The sequence below is a fragment of the Zosterops lateralis genome (genome assembly GCF_965231275.1).
Source record: "Zosterops lateralis genome assembly, chromosome: 10".
In the NCBI taxonomy this organism is placed as follows: Eukaryota; Metazoa; Chordata; class Aves; order Passeriformes; family Zosteropidae; genus Zosterops; species Zosterops lateralis.
In genome coordinates, this window is record NC_139770.1 from 9,410,117 (window position 1) to 9,429,456 (window position 19,340).

General features: G+C 40.1%; 1 protein-coding gene across 3 annotated transcripts in view; it reads right to left on the bottom strand.

Annotated features, from left to right (window-relative positions):
* Positions 1-19,340, bottom strand: part of DIS3L2 (DIS3 like 3'-5' exoribonuclease 2) — a 181,322-nt gene that overhangs the window by 133,993 nt on the left and 27,989 nt on the right. For all 3 annotated transcript variants that reach the window (XM_083868743.1, XM_083868744.1, XM_083868742.1), the window contains one exon: positions 19,038-19,139. In XM_083868743.1, coding sequence (XP_083724869.1) covers positions 19,038-19,139 — 102 coding nt within the window. The remainder of the gene's footprint in view (positions 1-19,037; positions 19,140-19,340) is intronic.

Here is a 19,340-nt window from a genome sequence, read left to right on the forward strand (position 1 = left end):
TACAAAGTACCTAAGGAAAATAATCCTGCTCAAGGAAAATAATCCTGCTCTCAGTTGCCCATGACTTTTGGAAACTCACTCAAGCCAAGTTGCCCAGTTTACAGCACTTGACACTGTGCTGGGCAGACCTACACATTCTGCCCTGAAGATGTTACACCTGAATTTCACACAGCTGGCAAGCAAAGTCCAAGTGTGAAGAGAAGGCTGAAAATAGCAAAGCATGCTCAGGTGGTAAGGCAACAAACACCAACATCTGAACAATTTTCACATATTAAGTATTTATTAAGTATTTTAGGTCACTCACTGCTCTATAGCTATTAAAGAAGAGCATTCCAAAAAAACCCACACACATTAAGCAGTTGGGGAGGTAGGTATCCCAGGAAAGAGTGACGGCATATTTCCCCACTCAGAAAATGGGGATGATATTTGGTTTACATGCACATGTGAAGATTAATGTTTTCAAATACCTCAAACCATTACTTCACTCTTGAGGTCTTATCAGAAACATTAACAAATCAGTTACATTTCTACGAACAGAAGGAGACTTTCTCTCTTCTTCCCAGCCAGGGAACCAAGGCTTAACCACAAACCATGTTCAGGATTTCAGAACCCCAGATTTCACAGCAAGAATTCACCTAATTAAAGACCAGTATTAGTTTATTTACAGCTGCTGCTTGAAACCAAGACAGAATAGAAACAAATGTCACACAGCTCTAAAAACAAAACACTAATTATTTTTTATGTTGCTGGGATAAAAAAATTACTGTTATTTCCACACAGAAAGCTAACAGGCTCATCACTAAACAGAGCAATTATTGAATTCCTATTTAAAGATGACCTGAGACATCATTCAGTTGTATCACACCTGGAAATATCATTAGAACAGCAAAACAGAAGCAAAATCATGAATGACTCCACAGTCATAACCATAGCATAGCAATCTCTTCATAATTTTCAGGCAGTTACTAGTAAGAATTTTTGACTATTTGGTTATCTATGCCTTTCCAAAATTAATTTATACCTTGGACAAAACATTTAAAACCAAAATTTTAACTAGTTTAGAACCAAATTATCTGATTACAAAATGTTTCTATAATTGTCTATTATATAAAAAAAAAAATCCTTGCAGTTTTCATAAAAAATTATTCACTGAACTTGCCTCTAGCAGCAAAACTGTTCCCCAAGGTGTTCTCCAGAACCTGTGTGATTTTTTTTCTTATTATGGATCTTCATCAATTAACACACAATAGCAACGGTACCAAAAAACTGATCTCTTTTTTAAAGTGAGCACAAAATCTGCAACAACAGAAGACATTCTAGAAGGAAAGGCACAAGAGCATCATCACTGGTCTGTCTCCAGGGAAATTAGTGTGTCTGCCTATTCCTGCTGTAAGGCACAAAAACACCTACCAAAGGCACAGGCTCCACACATCCCTATCCTATCTCTGATAAAATGCACCCTTTCCCAGGGTTATTTGTTTTTCAGTTGTGCTCATCTGCCCCAGTCAGAACGAGGCACACAATGCTGAGTGCTGCACCAAACCAAACACAACACTGTAGATGCTCAACAGAACTTTAGGAAGCTTCTGTTAAAGACAAAGCACATTAACAAAGGGGAACAGAGCACAAGGTGACACAAAGATTGCATTCGAAGGGAGCCTATCTTAATGGAAGTTAAAGCAAAATAGGATCTTAAGGCATAGTAAAGATGAGTGATGCTCAACATTTTGCTGAGGACTCATATTGCTACAGTGTTTTTTCTTCTTCCAGTGAAAACAATCAGTATCACCAGGTTTCCTCGTGAAATGGGGCAGGGAATGACTGCTGGCATTTGCGTCACCAGGATCTGCTCACATTACTCGGTGATGAATCTCATTTAACAGCAGCACCTCAAGCAAAGAGTCTATAGCTCAGTTTGTTTGCATTTACCTTTAGCAACATGGCACGCTTCATTAAATTTTGAAGCAGTGTTTATTAGAAGAGTAAAACGCATCAGCATCCACCACCAGGCTCCTCAGCTTATTTTCATGACGTCAATATTCAGGTTTATTTAATCCAGCGAAAATATACATTGATTGTACATGGTCTCAGAGCATTTCCTCCAGCACTGAAAAATGGAGTAAATCAGAATGGTATATTTTTACTGTTTTCCTTCAGAAATGGATTTACCATCGCCTTAAAAAAGCCTTTCCCAGTGATGGGAAGGGCTGGCCACTACAGACTTCCCTGCTTCTTGATGCCAGCCAGGTACCTTCTGGTCTGTTTTTCCTGCCCAGCAATGAATGCTATTCTGTCAAAAGCTTTTCCACCTTGAATCAGAAGTTACATTCAATTGTTATAACTCAATTTAAAATGTAATGCAGGACATGGGACTAACACTGGGGGTTCTGTTGTGCCACTTCCTTAAAAGCTGAATTTTGTTAACAAGAGATTTCAGTGTATATTTCACCTGTGTAACCTCAACTTACAAAGCAGGTCAGGTTTTCCTTCTCTCTTTCAAAATTCATTAAAAAGTCTTACTTGAGCTGAGATGTTGTACACAAGTTCTCTGCCAAGAACAAATTTTTACAACTTAGTTTTAAGCTCCTTTAAAAAAAAATCCAGAAATTTATAATGGAAACACTGACAGTGCCCATAATCACAAGTACAGAAACTTTATTGCAATAGGTAGTTTGCATTCCATCCAAAAAGAAAAGTTGGTCTCTCAACCAAATTCCACATGCGTTCTGCAACAATGGCCAATTATGAGATCAGTAAAAACAGGTGCAAATAAAAAATACTCGGGATTTAAACACTGATGATGGCAGCATAAAGCCATCATCTTGGTCTTTAAACTCTGATTGCACAAGAGGAGGTTTTTTTTAGAAAGTCTTGAATTACTTTGTAACTCACTTCTCCTGGGCAAACTCTTCTCCTAGTGACCATCACAGGCTGACTTGGCAAATCTTTGAATCATGCTTCCAAGTCCTAACAGCTCGGCCATTCCCAGATATTAGTAATACAGGATTTATATTCAGTTTTGTCCATTGTGTCTCTTGGTTTAGCCTGATGAAGCCCACCACTACACCCGTGCAGCTCAGTCACACGACAGCCAGATATTCCCACTGACAGACCCTACCTTACAATTTGGGATCCTGAGTTCTCCCCTCTGCCTCAGGATACCTTCTGTGTGCCAGCAGGAAATGGATGGCTGCACACTGCAGCAAACTGCATCACACAGGCTATGCAAAAGCAGTGATGAGCTTCCTACATCACTGCCCAGAGGAGTTAGCTGTACCTCAAACAGAAAACATCAGGATTCACCTTTAGAAATACGTTCCTCTCAGTATTCTGAACACACTTCCAATTCTCTTAAACATGCAAAAAAGACTGAAACAGAAAATGCAGAAATGCAAGAAAAATTATGCACTTTGTTACACTAAAAAGGTACAGAGCCAAGGTGCTAATGGGCCATGTGGGGAAGCAGAACAGCATCAAGTATTAAGCCCATTCAACACTCTTACAAAATAAATCTGAGCATCGCAAAATTCAAGCACAGCTCAAAAACATGTGACTGTGAACTAGCCTTGACACCTGCTTATGTCATTAATAAAATATTTAACATATGAAAAACACTGAGTTTTCAAAAGTGCTTTAACCAGCACTGAAAGGTGTTAGTCATCCAAGAAGAACTCTCACTTTAGCACTGGAAATTACAGAACAAGGAAATCAAACCAAATCTTTACAAGGAAGCCAGCTCAAATGCTAAATCTGGACTGTGCTACCTGCAAACATTCATCACCAAACCAACAACAGATTGCTAGTCCTTTTAACCAGAAAGGAAAAGACTATCTCCCCTGCAGCACATTGTGTACAATTACTGGATCTGAGACAGGCAGCTACACTAGGCTTTCAGTATGTTCATTAAACAAGCCCAGGAAATTTAAAGCTGCTTCATACAGATCAAATGAACTCAAAGTAATCCTCAGTTGTTCAGTCTTTCCCTCTGGGTAAAAGTAAGTATAGGATGACATTTAATCATTTTCGTTACCTAGAAGTAGTTATTTGAATAATATTTAAGAAGTTAAACTGTAATACAGTAAATGTGCTAATGATAAATTGTTTAAGCAACTTGACGAAAGGAAAAAAGCATCCAGCAAAAAAAGCAGGCTGCTCCAAAAAATGAAGAAAGTCAATTTATGATCATTACAAATATTTAGATATAAATTAAATAAGCTGATTCCATAAGATTTCCCCGACACAACTTAAAAGGTCTTCAGAAGTATATTCTTGAAACTGCACAAGTGACAGCACTAAATCTCAGTTTCACTTCATCTCAGGGAAGCTTGGAAAGCAGCCTCTGGAAACAGTACTGCTGCTCTACAACTCACCAATGAGTTTATATTTATCTTGTTAAGAAAGAAAAAATTAGCCCTTTCATATACACATACTTTTAACATAACAGGATTTTCTTCACAGCTTCAAGTTAAGCACTGAAGTACTTTGTTATGATTAGTTTTATCACACTGAATCCAAATGCTGTGGATTATTAACCATCTCTTCTGCCAGGTCTCCAATAATGAAACACACCATACAGCTTACACTGACTCACCATTCACCTTAGCTGATAAAACAGAAAAGGAAGATGGGCAAAATCTCAGAGCCTACCCAGGCAGTTCACAGCTTTAGGAAACCCCTTTCATTTGCCTTTTCATCAGTAAAAGTGAGAAACAAAATATTTGTTGGCTTTAAACATGACAAACTTGCCTGCTCCCATTCTATCCATTGACGACAGGTACCATGTCTAAGACTATCAGTACCCAAAGCACCTACATTGTCTTAAGAACTAAGGACACATGAAAAGCAAGTTAATGCCCTCTTAAGTAAAACATTACGTCCTCCACTTCCTTGTTGCTTAAAACCTCCTTAAAGTCCCTGCCTTGTTTTGAAATACCTGTTGACCCTTGAAGCTAATTTGCCAGTTTACCATATACCCAGCTACAGCTGTGCCATAACACCATTATCAGGAAAAGAAAACATGCAGCAGGTTTGTCCTCAGGCTGCCGAGGATCCAAACTGAAATCCTGCTGCTCCATTTGGGACCCAAGTCACCACTTCCACCTCCACAGTCTGGCCACACAGGGCCCTGGCACTGAGGGATGGAGGATGTGCAGAGACAAAGTAAGTGAAGGAAGTCACAGAGGGGTGGAGATCAGCAATGTGAAGGTCGAAACATGCACTGCCACCTCAGTCTACCCATCCTTGCCCACAGACTGTGGAATAAAGTACTTTATAACCCCTACTGCAATTACACAGCACTTGTGTCACTCAAATGACATGAGGAAGTTGCATGAAAGGCATCGGGAGCAATTGCATTTCTTGTGCTCAAGCAACTTTCAAAAGCTGGGGAATACTTGCTCCATCCCTGCAACACCCCCTTTCAGACACTAGTTTTTACAGTCCCTGATCCAAAACAAATTAAAAGGGGCACAAGGTACACAAAATCATCCGGTGATAAGCGTTTGTTCACGGCAAGACAATTGAACGGAAGGATTTGTCTCGTTAAACATACAAAAGGTTATCAATAACCCCCCAGTTCACACCAACTCTTCCCGCTCCAGGGAGGGACAGGATCCCACCCCACAACAATCACCTGTGCTGCCAGTCATGAGCAGACACGGCCAGGCACCTCCACCAAAGGCATCCTTCCCCTAAAGATTCAAACATTCAAACCCTCCCACAGAGGCTTCTGCAGAACAAAGGCAACTGGCAGCACAAACTTCACACCAACTGCATGATCAAACCTGCTTCCTTGTAAAATATTAACTGCACTCCACCAAAATAAAACTAAGCGAGTTCTCAGTTCTTAACTAATAATTTTCCTTCTAATTTGACCACACTGTAAAGTTGTCTTAAAACCTCCCACAAGTTATTTCACTGCACCTTGCAGAGTCCTTGGAGTACAATTAAACTCTTCTACCCAAGCTCTGGGTTTGAATGCCTTTCATAATTTCTTAACAGAATATTACTTTATTTGCCTAACACAATCCATACACCCCCAATTTATCAAACCTTTAGTCCAGGCTTGTTAAAAATAAAGCTAATACTTCAAAAACTGAATGAAAACCAGTTTCACTTCTCACACCATTCAACTGTGTGCCTCTTATTTTATTCTCTCATCATGACTTTATGAGCTGCTCCCACCAAATTACACTGCAAATGACACTGAAGAAAGCTATGAATTTGTAATTGGAAGATGCACCTCAGACATTTAACTGCTCCAAAACTACCAAGAGTATTCAACAATGAGCCAGGATCCATGAGCCCTAGAAGCACTGAGACCTGACCTAAAAGAAAAATAGAAAGCTGATATGGTGCTTTGAATTTAGGGGTTAAGGTAAATTAATATGTAAAACAGTTTCACTATAGAAACTTTCTCACCTGTATATATGCAACAAGACATGTAAAACATATTGATATTGCAACTGAGGTACTGTGAAACAAGCATGCTACGGTGCTCCCAATACCAAAAGCAGTCTGTCTTTGTTTAATGGTAAAACACTGAAGTTTTAGTAGTGTAAGTTAGTACAGCTTATGTACTAACTTATGTACAGTTAATGTAATTATGCATTGTTTAGGAATTTAAACCACTATTGTTTTCTTGGAGCAGTCAAAAATTGCCACACAAACACCAGTGTACTCTTGACCTCCACAGGGAGTGGCTGATTCCCATCTAATATGCCAACAAACTGCTCAGGATGAAGTTCCCCCATCCCTGGCCTCACACGTTCATCTATCATATCAACACTGTCACGTGCATTTGTATGATTTAGCAGGTCCTAAAGGCATCCACCTCTAATGAACATTAACTTTTACTGAAGCAAGCTCTGAAAGTTTAAACACATCCTAAAGACAACGAGTATTTCCTTTTCTTTTCCTCCCCTGATAGCCAAGTGGAAGTACACGTGTCAAGATTCCACCCTGCAGTCACCAGCTGCAGTCTCATAGTGAGAGAAAATTCTTCAGGTAAGTCCTTCCATAAGTACAACATGATGAAATGAAACCATTTCAACACATAGCATTTTACTTTAATTTGAGAAAAATCACAGAGTAGACTCACTGAACTTTGTCCATAAAACACTGACTTCAAAACAAACCTCTTAGCTCAGTTTTCTGCCCCAAACAAGCTTTACTATAGACCTGCACTTACTCCTATAGTCCCATAACACAGAAAGGTTGACTAACCTCAGCTTTAACAATAGTGTTAACACAACTATAAATATCTTGTAATGTATAAGGCATTAAGGTGTGATTTAAACATTCTTCAGCAAAAATTTTTAAAAGTAATCTCTGTCTACATTCATTTTTAATTATCAATGATACACAAACAGCTCACTCATTTATTTTGTATTTGTTTCTGCACAGTGAGAATATCAGAGAAACTGTTGGAAAAAACCTGACAATTTTGGGGTAGGATTTTTTTCACAATCATGAATCAAAAACAATTAATGCTTGGGAGGGCATATTTTTTATTGTGAAGAAAAGGTTATGTATTCCCAGTGAAGAAATAAAGCAATTTCCCCTGGCAGATCTTGGGGAAGAACAGCAATTTTACTAAGACCACATTACTCTTCATTTCAAAGCTGAGGGGATGCAACAAAGGCAGGAAGATATTCATTTCAATGCTGTTCTGACTAACCCTGAAAAGCAGACCTGAAAAATTTTAAGAGGTAGCAGCAACTAATAAAGAGACACCTGTGGCAAATTTTAAATATAATGTTGATGTTTTTCATGATTTTTTTTTTTAGTAACATAACCCTATAATGTACAGTATATTCAGCTATAGATTCAGCTGGAAAAACATTTTACACGAGAAATGGTCAACAGAGTTTAAACAAAGAGCACTTCCTGGGGCATCTTGCTAGGCAGGACATATGAACCATACAACACCCTCCTCACACCTGCAAAGGGGAGGAGGTTCTTTCTTTTACAGACTCAAGGACACAGAGCTGCTTATTACAGGCAGGTATTTTCTCTCATCCTGGTCCTTCACGTCACCCAAGCAACATGGATCAACCTGTGCAACCAGCTACTTTTATGCAAGAATTTAAGAATGAGGCACAGTGCAGGGCATGGCACTGGGGCCAGGAAGAGGGGTAGGAGGGAGCACACCCAGCGTGCTGAGAAGCAGAGGTGTTGAGGCAAGTCATGAGGACAAAAGGATCCGGATGTCAAGTATCTGAAGGAAGAGTATTTGACAAATATTTAGTGCTTTCTAAAGTAATCAATCCTAAGCTGGTGAAACCACAGTGTTTAATCAGAGGGTGATGTGCCAGTGTTGGGAGCTCTATTTCCTAATACCTCAAAACCCTCCACAAAGAGTTAGGTATATTTTGCTGTCTGTCATTTTGTACAACGCCCTTCCCTCAAGCACCAGTCCTCAGAATGCATTAGACATTGTTAGAGGAGATTAATTTAACTGCAGATTATTTTTTGATTATTTTTTCCTTTCTTGCACAAAGCACTTAACAGAAATCGGTGCTTGGGAACTGGAGCTCTGAAGCACAGTCTATCCGTTTATTTGTGATCATAGCAACTAATTGCTCAAAGACAAGCCTCAGGACCATTCCCATGTCACTGAAGCTGGCTGCTGCAATGATGTGCCACTCATCATCCCCAAAAAAACAGTGTTGTTAACCTGCTTGAGTGGCTTTGCTGGTACACAGGCCAGACAGCTGGATAACTGACCACTGGATAATGCTGACTCCTTCAGTGGCAAAAAAGACAATGGCGGGAAAAATAAAAAAATCAATTCTGACATGTGGTAGTGGTTTTGTTAGCAAAAAGTCTGCCCAAGGTCTCAATCAGCTCATAGGAAATTCCTGTGTAGCTGGAGACACTGCCCTGACAAGGCCAGCCTTCCCCTCCCAGCTTTTCCTTTACTTGACAGCCACAGCTGCCACCACACCTAGTCTTTGGGCTCCGTTATATCAGCACTGATAGGACTTACCCCATGGGAAAGTAGGATAGTAGGGCTGATGTCAGGTACCATGAAGAGCATTTTCCTTTTCTGCTTCAAAACTTTTGAACCTTACAGAAGGGGAGCCATCCGCTTCTATGCTTTTGTTTGAGTTCCTACAAATGGATTTTAACAATGCATATCCTGCCAGGAAACGTTACCATGCATTAGTGATAAAGCATTAGATAAAAAGGTAAATTAAGTTTCCAAGACACAAATCTCAGCTGATAAACATATTACATCCACAGCTCAACAAGTGTGTAGAGAAGAAAAGGAATAAAGCATTTTAGATAAAGCTTCAGGAATTTATTTTTTTTTTGGGGGGGGGAACCAGGAAGAGTAAAGTAATGCCATCCTGTCAAAATACTGCTCAGACTATGCATGAAGCACAGCTATGAAATTAAACCAGATTAAATTAATGGCCACCCATTAACCTTAGGTATGTCTATATGGTACAACACAGACCTGAAGAGGAGCTCAGGCACCAGATGTCTTGCCAACACAGCACTCACTCATGGCACCAGCTCCCTGCTCAGCTGGATAAATAAACTAAAGCCATTTATTCTCCTCCAGTGGTGATGCTGCACAGCTCTACAGTCTGAGAGGCAGCAACTTTGCTCCCAGCCAGGTGACACAGTCACCAGAAAGGAGCGCTGGGACATTCCCTCTGGATGCTGCTCTAATATGGAAATACTGCAAGGAAGCTGCCTCTCTAACACCAGCAAGCCAGTTGTACATTTAAGGGACAGCTGCAAGACAGAGGCTGAAGGGAAAGGCATTGCAAAGCTTTGCAGTTGCCAGACTGCTCTGCCTAAAGCACAAGCCTAAAGGTCAAGGTAAGGAAGAGACTGTTCAAATGGGCAGTGAGCTGCTCCCAAGGCAGTGGGGCTGTGCAGGACACTGGTCCCACTGTATTGCCAGACACAGCTGGGCTATGCCCAGATCTGTTGTTCACAGACCCTGTAGAGAGGATGCTTGTCAAGGGATAAATTCCCAGGCTCACACCAAAGGGAGAAGAGCTACAAATCCAAACCTAAGCCAGACCACCACAGCAGCTGTAGTTACTGCAAGAGGCTACAGCTGCAAACCTGATCTTCACAGAAGAAAAAAACAACCTAGGCAATGTGACATCAAAAGGGATGATAAAACCTGGAGGAAATTCACTTTAGTGCAAAAAAAATTCAAGGAGGGCACCGAGGTGAGTTACCTAGCTACTGTCCTTGAGACTTTTACCAGAACTCCCCACGCCCTGAACAGTCATTAGGTCAGGAAGAAAGAGAAGCTGCTGAAATATTCCTTCCACTTCACACAAGTCCTTTGGACTTTCCCCTGACAGCACCAACCTGGCAAACATTACACCATGAGGGATTTGAAGAGATCATAGGAAGAGAGATGCCAGTTTCTATAGAGCTTGCCAGCAAAAGTAGCCAATGCTCATTCCAACAAACAAGCCAAAAGCAAAGAGACTGAGAAGAAAAGACGTCCTGGCAGCTAATTAGTGACAGCATTACAGTCAGGACTTCCAAGCACCAACAAGAACTAAGCAGGATATACAACTTTATGCAGGATTTTTTTTCAGACAGAACAGAGAACGTGTCTGGGGAATTCTTCGCCAGTCACTTCTTGCGACCAAAATACACAAGCACTAATTAGATCATGCCAAGTCTTCATTTTCACACTTCCAAAGCTGCTCAATTAAAAGTATGTGTTTTGGCACCGCTCTCTGTTTCAAAACAATTTAGACAAAGCTAAAAACAAAGAAATGCTTCAACCCCAGGAGGTGACACAGCTGAAGATAGATGAATCAATAGCATACTGGAAACCTAAAAAACTCATAAGCAACACAGACCTACTTTCATGAAGCAGATATTGCCTGATATGACAGAACACAGAAAACAAAAATAAACCAACAATGAGAAAGAAATAAAAATAGTGAGAAAGTAAGGAAACTGCCTTTTTCAGCAGAGTTGGTAGATCAGCTCCACCTTGCAGTATTTTCTTAGATTGTTACCAACAGTTTTTAAAGAGCCTCCAGGTAGTTAAGGCTGGGATAAAAACTGGAAAGTGCAGGTAGAACCTGGGACCTTCAAAAACCCACACCAGATGTCAATGAGCACATGCTGAGGAATGATGTCATGTTCACAGCTACTGAAGCTGTGAGGAATTTGAGGGGAAAGATAATCAGGAGGAAGTTTAATTTCTCTTTCAGTGTTTTGAGTTGTACTTTGTAAATAGGAAACTTGATTCAAAGTATCAGTTGCAACCTTCCAACATGCTGCAGAAACAGAGACTGTCACAGCTACAGGCTCCAGGACATTGATTTGTACATTGAAGGGTAATACCAAACAGCAAACAAGAAAGACTTCCTGTGTTAGCAGTGTTAAGAAAACTGCAATTGATGCACATAAGTCACTGACCACTGCTCCATGATAGTGCACCAAGACCAGACTCATTCCCAGTTCTTGTGATGTGCACAGCAGTAAGATAGTAAGCTTCGGAAATCTGAGAAGGGATCCCCCTCATAGCAAGTAACATCACAAAGCCAGGCCAGGAGAGAGTGGAGGACAGGAGATCTCCCCAACCTGGCTGCACTTTGTCTCATCTGGAGGAAGACACAGGAACAGTGTCTGGCAGAAGGCACAACCATTCCATCTCTCTGGAAGTAGCAGCATGCTGTCTCAAAACCTACCTAACTGTCAGACTGCAAAAACCTTTATCTTAGATGATTACAAATTACCAACAATAAATTTAATGCATCCTATCCCTGATGACAAATATCCTCCTTATCTCCAAGAACCACGTGGTTATAAATTAGGTCCCACATCCTACCCCAAAGAACCTGTTGTAGAAAAATCCCTGTCACTCCTCCAGCTGCTGCAATTCTTCATTTACATAAATCACCTCTATTTTAGATTCCTTGTCCCTCTGATTTATGGCCTTAAGAAAAACAAACATAAGTTAAGGAAACAAGGGAAAAGAGTTAATGAGCCAACCTCAGTAGCTCTGACCACAGTAAATACTGCAGCCAATTGCTGTTTCTCTGACAGCCAATAACAAGAGCAAACATGCAAATAGATATGTAGCACTTTTCCTATTCTTCAGAACTTAGGGATACAATCCAAAACCACATCACCTCAGGACTTAAAGATCATCAGGTTTTTAGTGTCGTAGCAGCTCTTCATTTCCTCAGCTATCAAGCTAAATTAGGAATATAGTCTCCTTAAAAAAAAAACAAAGTATGACATTCACTGTACCAGGTTTAGGCCAGAGACTTCCAATATCAGTACAGTTGATTAAAACTTATTCCTAATTATGCAGATCAGAAAGAAAAGCAGACTACAGAAAATCCGGACAGTCTCTCAAGAAAGCATTTATAAAAAGTTAAGTGAGTTTAATGTGCATGACCTTCTAAAAACCAAAACAACAGGTATCCTGACTCTTATAAGGTGCAGGCTCCAAATACTCATGTGATATCACCAAATAAGTCTCCAAACTGGCAAAAAACAAACAGTTCTAAGAAATACTAATTCCACAGGCACCAAGAACTAAGAAAAGTCCAAAATGATAGTGGTTATATAAGAGATTGGATTAAGAATAATCTACTGTGATGTGTGCATATTTACAGAAGACTTGGAAGAACAGAGTTTAAAACAATCACTTGAAGAAAAGTTAGTTGTTAAAGGAAACAATTTGCTGTACTAGATTATTATGTGACTGAGAAAAAAGCAGTGAGCAGGAACAGACATCAGGTATTAAATGTTGGCTTGCCTCCTCTTCTAAAGTAAGATCAGATGCCCCAAGAGCACTTTCCTCAATGCAAGATGAAGCTCTTTGAGCAACACACACTGAAATTTAGCAGTATCTCACACAGCCTGAATTCACCCTCATCTGCTACTATTACACTGGGGATGTAACAACTGACCACATGTCATAAATGATTATTTAATGTTTAATTGTTCACCTAAGAGTAACGGTTTTTATCTTATTCTGTGCCTGTGCAGCCAAACCACAGCTGCAATGTGACTCTGTCTGCGCTGGTAGGACAGGATGCAGACAGTCAATAAAAAGAAGTTTGTCTTCCTACCTAACCAAACAATTTGCCTTTTAATATCACTCTTACTCAGCACAGAAGGAGGAAGAATAAAGAGAATATTAGACTGTTCAAAAACTCTGTACTGTACCTTTCTTGTGATTTTATTATTCAGGATCCTGGTTTTGGCTTTACCATCAGAGGGACAGAGGCAGGAAAGGCCCTTCTCAGGAAGACAAGGTTGCTTGCAACATCCAAAAGGCTGGTGTTTCTGCCTCCTTGTTTTCCATGTGCAGGGGGGGCAAGGGCTGAATACAGCACTGGGCCACAGCAATCTCACAGAATCCAGATCATTATAGTAATTATATCATTATACACCATAAAAAGCATGCCATTGCTTGCTATTAATACTGACTGTGTTAAGATGTCAGTTGATTCACTTCAAGTGATAGTTGATTAACAAAATGTGATAACATCTGCAAAAAAGCAAACGCAGTGCCACACATGTCCCGGTGTGCAGCACTTCCTACTCTCTCTGCTTTTCTGCTACCAATCCTCTGCACTGCTACTCCACACCCAGTCAGTTTTGAGCTAAGCAAAGCCTGGGAAGAGCCATGCCAAGGCCCAGCAGTGTGGAACAACATGTGGCCATCCAAAGAATGGCACAATTAGAAAGTTAGCATGTAATGAAGCTTTTCCAGATTCCACCAATTTGTGGTTTGGGGATTTGCCAAGATGGGGAGGGATATGCACGCACTTGTGTGTGACCATCAACTTACAGCCCTCATTGTAAAGCCTACAGCAAAACAAATTAAAAAAACAAAACAACTGCCCTTCCTCCCTTACAGCATCCATCAACCTTTCAGATTTGCTAGAGCTCTGCTTTTCTGGACATCTTCCTAGCTGGCTTCTTAGGCTTCCCACTTTACTCCTGAATATCATGAATTACACTTGAATGTTTTTAGTGTGCCAGAATACTTACTATTTCAATAATGACTTCTCCAGAACTCTTTTTTTTTTATTATTATGAATGTAATGTTTCCAAACAACATTCTTGATTGTTAGACTCAAACAGTGTTGCTGTGATAACCCTCTAAGAACCTCATCCCCTCCTGAGTTACTGTTATCCTTACATTAGCTGCAAGATTTTGAGAAGAAACTGACTCTCAGAAGAATTTGGTTGAAATGAATTATTATTCAGCAGGGCAAATCCAAAGCTAGCATCCCCTCTGGACAACTAATGCTTCATAGGTTTTCACCAACAGTGGGAGGCAGTGACTTGCCAGGATACGTAGCTCTGTTCAAACTATACGTGGTGATATTTGTGATGACTACTTAAATCAAATTGTTCCTTCTTCGCATTTGTTTGTAATTATGCCAGCAACAGTCACAGCTGGGAAAAGTGAATTATACTTTATGTCTTCTGTACAGAAAGTGTTTAAATATTTATCTGTGATGTATGGCTCAGAAGAGGCAGCTTGAAGATCTCCTGCTGCACTATATTGCATTTGACAGCTCAGTGTCGAACAGAACATGTGCTCTCATGAGCTGTGATGCATTACTGTTTCTATCACTGTTGGACACTTTGTGACTAAAATGCTGGACCCATTATCCTACTATCCAGTAACACACACTGTACCTAATGAACAGCTCTATATCCGTGGCCTTAGAGACCTTCTGTCAAGATCAAAAGAAGTGGAAATTGTGCAAAGAAGTACTGCAAACTGATAAGGAAATTATGAATAAAACAACAACAGAGGCACTGATTTGCACTAATTTCTGAGAAACTGGCAGGTTAATCAGGAATTATTTTATCTACATATACAGTATATTTATGATAACTGGAGACCTCACTAGCATGTTGTAGCAAGCAATAGGGAGTTAGACCCCGAAATTCTTTTTTGTAAGTTTTGGGCAGCACCAAGTCCTTGTCTGGATACTATTTTCAGACTAAGACTAAAATTTCAGCTGTAGCGTGCAATACATGAGACGGTTGTCATGAAAAACATTCCACGTTATAAACTACTACTCTAAAAGCACCAGGGATTGGGCCAGGAATCCAAGCCCCAAGTGATATCAAATGACTTATTATGCTATTTCCTTCCACCAAAGAAATTACATCTTGCAAGAAAAACCAAAACAGATACCTGAAATTAAACAAATTCTGTCTGGCAATTAAGCAGGCGGCAAAGAGCAAAAAGAGGCTGTGAGGAAAAACAGGTTAGGTTTATCCTCCATACTGACACACTGCTTCCCTCCTTGATGAGCCTACGAAATACTGCTGTAATCATAATATCAACATTTTCTTTGACTTCCAGTAATTATACCACTGTATAATTGAAGCGTCTGAAATTGATGTAAGCACAACTCCGTAAAATATAATAAGAACCCAGGGGTGGAAGTTAAAGCAATGAAAATCAGTCAAGAAATAGAGCACCATTTTTCTTCTTGATCGGAGTAATTGACAAGGACTGAGGTATATCCTGTCACTGGCTATGTTTTATTGTGATGCTCTTCCAGAAGATAAAGGCATAGACTCAGGGAAGACCTACAGCTTGAAGTCAGGAGACAGCCTTGCAAACTGCAATGACACTCTGACTTCATTCGCTAAGAGTAGGTTAAGTACCTGGAAAAACAGCCTAAGTCAAATACCTTACTTTGCAAAAGCTAAATATTTGAAAGTTACCATAGCACCTCAATATTCCCAAGATGTAACACAAGAGGACAGGAGAGGAACTTCTGAAATGCAGCCTCCAACTGCGGTCACCGCAATGCGCGCTGCTCAAGCCTGGCAGGAAGCTGACGGCCACCTCCTTCAGGAGAGCAAGATAACAAATTTCGGGGACAAAAAGTCTCTCATTCCAGTCTGTGGTGCCACACTGAAATTGTTGGCTCTTGATCAGAGCTAATAGTAAGCAGAGAATTATGAACTGACAAACTGATCATCGCTGAACAGCACACAGCTCTCCCAGCGGACACGTGAACAAACAGAGCTTTAAGACCAGACAGGATAAGCACAGGGAGGGAGGACCACAGTAGCTCATCCAAGCAATTGATGCACATGCTGGGAAGGACATGATGTTGAGAAATTCAAGCCTAATAAATTTCCCACCACTGAGCCAAGAAATAGAAGGCTGGAGCGAGAAAATATTGCTGTCTCTCTCAAGAAGGTATTACATAAAGTATAACCACACATCCAGAGTATTTCACCATCTCCTTACATTTCACTCTGGCATTTATACCTGTGTGTTGGGTATCACCATTACAGCCCAGTGGGACACAGTATATCCCTGAAGAAACTGCTCTCCAGATGGTGGCTCTTCCCTCACAGGCACTTCACCTGCAATGACCAATTCACCAGAGACAGAGCAGATCCTAGTTTTCTCAGCAACTCAAGCAAACACACAGGTTTCTCTATCCAAAATCCATAGTTTGTTACCAGTCACAGGTACAAACTCCCATTTACACACATAAATTGAACTGAGGTGCCAGCTAAGTCCTGCCTTTACTGGAACACAGGAATACATTGTGACTGTAGGAGAAGGTCCAAAGGACCACCTACACTAGCAATGGGAAAATCTTCCCCCAGAGCATCCAGAGCCCAGCCAGGGTGCTGGAAACTGAGAAGGCACAGACTCAACACACTGCTGAAACAACAGCCTTGTCTTGTGCAAGAAACTGGTACAACAGCAAAAAACCCAGCTCATTTCTCAATGGTAATGTTGGGAATAGAGAACCATAAAAATAATCAGCACACACATCTCAATCCTAATAAACCAATGTGTACAGAGCCTGTAAAGTCTCCTCTGAGAGCATCAGTTATACCACATATCTGATTTACATTTTTCAGAGAAATAACTGAAGCTCTTCAGCTTGTTCCAAAGGCCCAATGGGAAGGAGAAAACCCCCAATACACCTAAGTGGCAGCTTCGCAGCAGCATGAGACTAAACAAATGGAAAAACCTCAAATAGCTTGCGACAGTTTATTATTAATCAGTATGAATTACTTGGCAGAAGGCAGTATCTTTCAGTGCAATTTAGTGGCACCTTTCCCAAAGAACTAATACAAACATGAGCGCATAGCAGGAGATTTGGGGAGAGGGGAAAAGGGATGTCATCGCTTATTGAGTTGCTGATGGCAAGAAACAAAAAATGAGACTACACAGGCCAGCACCTATGTGGCTGAAAATCATGACTGGCATGTTCCAGCTTCTTCATTTGGCAAGGTTAAATTCACCACAGAAGAATCATAATCATATTACAAAACACTTGAGTCTTTTGAATGGCTTCCTTGCAGTCAGATACCACTTCTCTAACAGTTCTATTTATTCATGTATTTTCCCAGGACAGAGATAACATTCTGGATTCTTCCTCTTCTATTCATAAAAGATCATTACTGTTGAACATATGAAGGTATGAGAATAGAAGAGAAAGGGAGAGGCATTATCTTTGTTTAGAAACAGATATAAATGGAAAACTGCAGACAAAGCTTCCAGCTCAGGCAACCTCTATCAGGCCTACAAAGAAGCCCTTGTGCTGGCAGGTCCTGGCAAAGCATTTAAGCATCCAAACTATTGAATTTTTCCATCTATATTAAATAGTTTAATACAAAAGATTACTTGTGTATATGGATTTGGTGATCAAAACACATAGTTATCAACATAGTTTTAGGGAACTCTGACTTGAAGTCTTGAATACCTATTGAAGAAATTTTGCTTTGACCCTCAAAACTGGTTCTCAGAGGTTACTGAGACAGCAGCAGACCTCTTTCTTTTATTTGTATATGGATATACCTGTAATACCTTAGATCCCACTTATGATTGGCTTTTGTATTAGCTTTAATTTTATACTTATGTGTGTCAATAAATATGCACGTCATTCACTCATTTTATGCATAGTTGAAAAGAAGAGACAAGTCCTAATATGTATTAAACCATCATTTCAATTGTTATTAGATTTAACAGAATAGGTAGAAGGTTCAGCAAATGACCAGACTAAACACCTTGCATTTGCAAGTCTAAAATCACATAGCAACAAAGACATGTGGAGAAGGCAGCCGGAGTGAGTAAAAAGCACCAGGCCAAAGTAGTTCGGACCAGTGCCCACTCCGCTGGAAACATCCTTACTATTAATTTTGTCTATAAGATCTATAACAGTGTTTAAACTCTCACGAAAAGTTCAAAAAGTTCAAAAGTTGTGGTGGTTCTGTCATGCTTACACGTGAAAACCCATGTTAAAACTGCTAACTGCAGCTTCCATCTCCCAGCAACTAGAGAAAAGGAGCAAAAACTGCCCTAGCATAGAAGTGTTAAAAGATAAACCTCAAACAAGATAAAATTATCCAGATATTTGAAAGGATAAAGTTTGATTAGAGAAAGAAGTTTCTTCAGTGGAAAAAGAAGAAAAAAACAACAAACAAAAACCCAGACAGTGATCTTAGTGAAATCCTCAGACATGAAAATGAAAAGCAATTGTCCCACATTTGTATTGCTCCAGTCATTTCACACATGCTTCATTCATGTAAAGAAGGGTATTACCACAAAATCTGGACCTGTGACAAGATAAGCTTTTCATGGACTGGGGACCCAAAAATTAGAGAGCGTTAATCATAACTAAAGCTTTGTCAACACAAAGTGAACACTTGTCAAATACACGAGGAATTGCAAACACCTACACAGCGCTATCCAAAATACCACAGCATGAAGATAGCCAGATAGCAGATACCAAAAGTCACCTCTGATAACTGTGCTTGGAACCAGTCTCATCAGACTTTCCCATACAGTGATATAATAAAGGCCATTCCATGCAAAGAATGAGGTTTCAACACCTTAGGTATCACTTCTTCCAACATTGTAATGGATAAAGTCTTTTAATCAACAGCAGCATAAACTCAATTTAGCTAATCTGATTTGTAGGAAATTCTCCGTTCTCTGTCTCGGGCCCTACAAGTTTAGTGATGAAAATCATAATAAGCTCTTTCAAATCACAGCAAAAATATACTGAACTGACCTTCCACTGATCCCTGGGAAGAAGCTTCACCACCACGATGTCACCGTTCAGGGCTCTGTTACGAGCAACTACTCCATCAATAAAGATATCACGACTTCCATCCTAGTCAAAGAGGAAGAAAAGTAAGTGCCAGACCAAAACATATTAAATCATGGTTGTTATGAGATTTAAAACACTGCCATCAAGAAAGACACACACCCTGAGGTGAGGCAAATACCCTGCAGTTGTGCACAGGAACAAAATGGATTCACCATGTGCCATTTAACATAAAGCATCTTTCAGCAAATGAGCACCTTTGTATGG